General features: G+C 43.0%; 1 protein-coding gene across 1 annotated transcript; it reads right to left on the bottom strand.

Annotated features, from left to right (window-relative positions):
* Positions 1-211: 211 nt before the first annotated feature.
* LOC112817900 (non-selective voltage-gated ion channel VDAC1-like) lies at positions 212-1,589 on the bottom strand. The gene has a single exon (XM_073890841.1). It carries the CDS (start codon positions 1,454-1,456, stop codon positions 1,088-1,090), a length of 369 nt encoding a protein of 122 aa, XP_073746942.1. The 5' UTR covers positions 1,457-1,589; the 3' UTR covers positions 212-1,087.
* Between the last annotated feature and the right edge of the window lie 235 nt (positions 1,590-1,824).

The raw sequence follows: 1,824 nt of genomic DNA, 5'->3' as shown, positions 1-1,824 counted from the left end.
ACATTCAGGGTAACTATTGAAAGGTATGAATTTAGTGCCATTGTATTACCTGTAAGGTGACTGTTAACTGTCTGTTGTCTGTGTTCGTTTCTGCTCTTTGCTGCTTTTAGGTTCTCTCTTTGCTTAGAGGACCCCTCTCAATATTTCTTGGAGGGCTGGTTTCGTGTTTGCAAATTCCTTTAGTTTTTGTTTGTTCTGGAAGCTTTTTTTTTTTTTTGAGGTTTCAAAATTTTATTCAAGTTTTACTTTAAGTGATGTTAATTACAGCATTTGAAGGGGAGGATCTAATTCCACACAAAATGGAAGACTCTAAAATGTACCCATTAAACGGCTAAAAAATAAACCAAGTGGCAAGAATAGAACAAGTCCAATTTAGATTCTGAGTGTTGTCACAATGTGATTACAGTCACAGAGACTCTTCCCAGCTCAGAGCTGGGACTTTTAGAAGCTATTTCATACTCTGGTGCAGGGGCAGAAAACCACAACATGAGAGGGAATTAAGTCCTGAATTAGTGGCTTCATCACATCCATCTTCTCTACCCCAAAATGGGACAAAAGAAACAGCTACCACAGTCTGCAGACTACTTTTGTTGTAAAAGAGGTGATGGACTGGGGTGGAAACAGGTCAGGAAAATCTGTCTAAAAAAGTCTCTTTCAGATGGGTTTATACACACATCAGTGAGTCTCTCCTTCCTTCGGGTAGGAAACCCAGTTCAATTCTCAGGAAGTCATAATTTCATTCATGTACTCCATACCAATTAACAAAGTGCCTATAAATTATCAGCTTCCATTTGCAGCCATTTCTAGATAAAAAAGAAACCTGAACTCTCTGGAGGGGCCACCAAGCTCCCCCCAAGTCTACAGCTGAAAGAACTTTTCATGGACTTGGGTTTCTTCTGTACCTCTGAAAGGGTAACACCTTAAAGCTGAATCATCTTTAACCTGGAGGTCTAACATGATACTTAGCAATACTTGCATCCCAGACATACAACATTAAAAGGTACACTAAATTCTGAAGGTAGCTAGGCTCAAAATAGTTTAAAATTAAATGACTGTACAGTATTCATTTATGCCTGAAATTCCAGTCCTAGACCAAGTTGTGGCCGCCAGCATTGACATTCTTGCCATCCAGCAGAACGGATAGGGTCAGTTTGATACCTGGCTTTAGGGTCTGAGTGTACCCTAAACCTATCAGGCTGGAGTTGTTCACTTTAGCCGAGAAGCAGGCGTCAGGGTCGATCTGATACTTGGCCGCTATTCCAAAGCGAGTGTTACTATTTCCTGCTGTCCAGGCCAGATTGACAGCGGTCTCTAACTTCTTGTTCACCTTCTGATAAATGGAGCCACCAAATTCTGTCCCATCGTTTACGTTAGTGTGGAGCTGGAATTCGTCACTCTTGTAGCCAACCGCAAAGTTGCTCTGGGTCACTCGAGACTTTGCAGTCTCAAAATTCATCTGGTAGCCAGCCAGCCAGCCTTCATATCCCAGCACCACAGCACCCCGGACTGAAGGACCGGCAATGTCGAAATCCACGTCACAGCCCAGGTTGATGTGCTCCCGCTTATACCCTGTCTTGATTTTAGCATTTTTTTTCCCTGTGTTTGGCGAGAAGGATGAATCAAAGGTCAGCTTCAGTCCACGTGCAAGCTGATCTTCCACAGTGATCTCTGTGCCTGGTGTGTTGTCAGTGTTCCATTTCTCTGTAAACGTCAGACCATATTCGGTCCATCTGTACTTGGTTTCCAGACTGCCGGTCACTTTGGTGGTCTCAGTGTTGGCTGAACCTGAGCTCGTAAATTCCAGTCCATTCTCAGATTTTGTTT

Source organism: Callorhinus ursinus, unplaced genomic scaffold (assembly GCF_003265705.2).
Source record: "Callorhinus ursinus isolate GAN/ISIS: 27379988/994484 unplaced genomic scaffold, GSC_fseal_2.0 scaffold8688, whole genome shotgun sequence".
In the NCBI taxonomy this organism is placed as follows: Eukaryota; Metazoa; Chordata; class Mammalia; order Carnivora; family Otariidae; genus Callorhinus; species Callorhinus ursinus.
This window is presented reverse-complemented; position numbering and strand designations above follow the sequence as displayed.

What these genes read in the sequence shown, in the direction of transcription:
- LOC112817900 (XM_073890841.1), bottom strand. Translation starts at nt 1,456, where the DNA reads ATGAATTTTGAGACTGCAAAGTCTCGAGTGACCCAGAGCAACTTTGCG.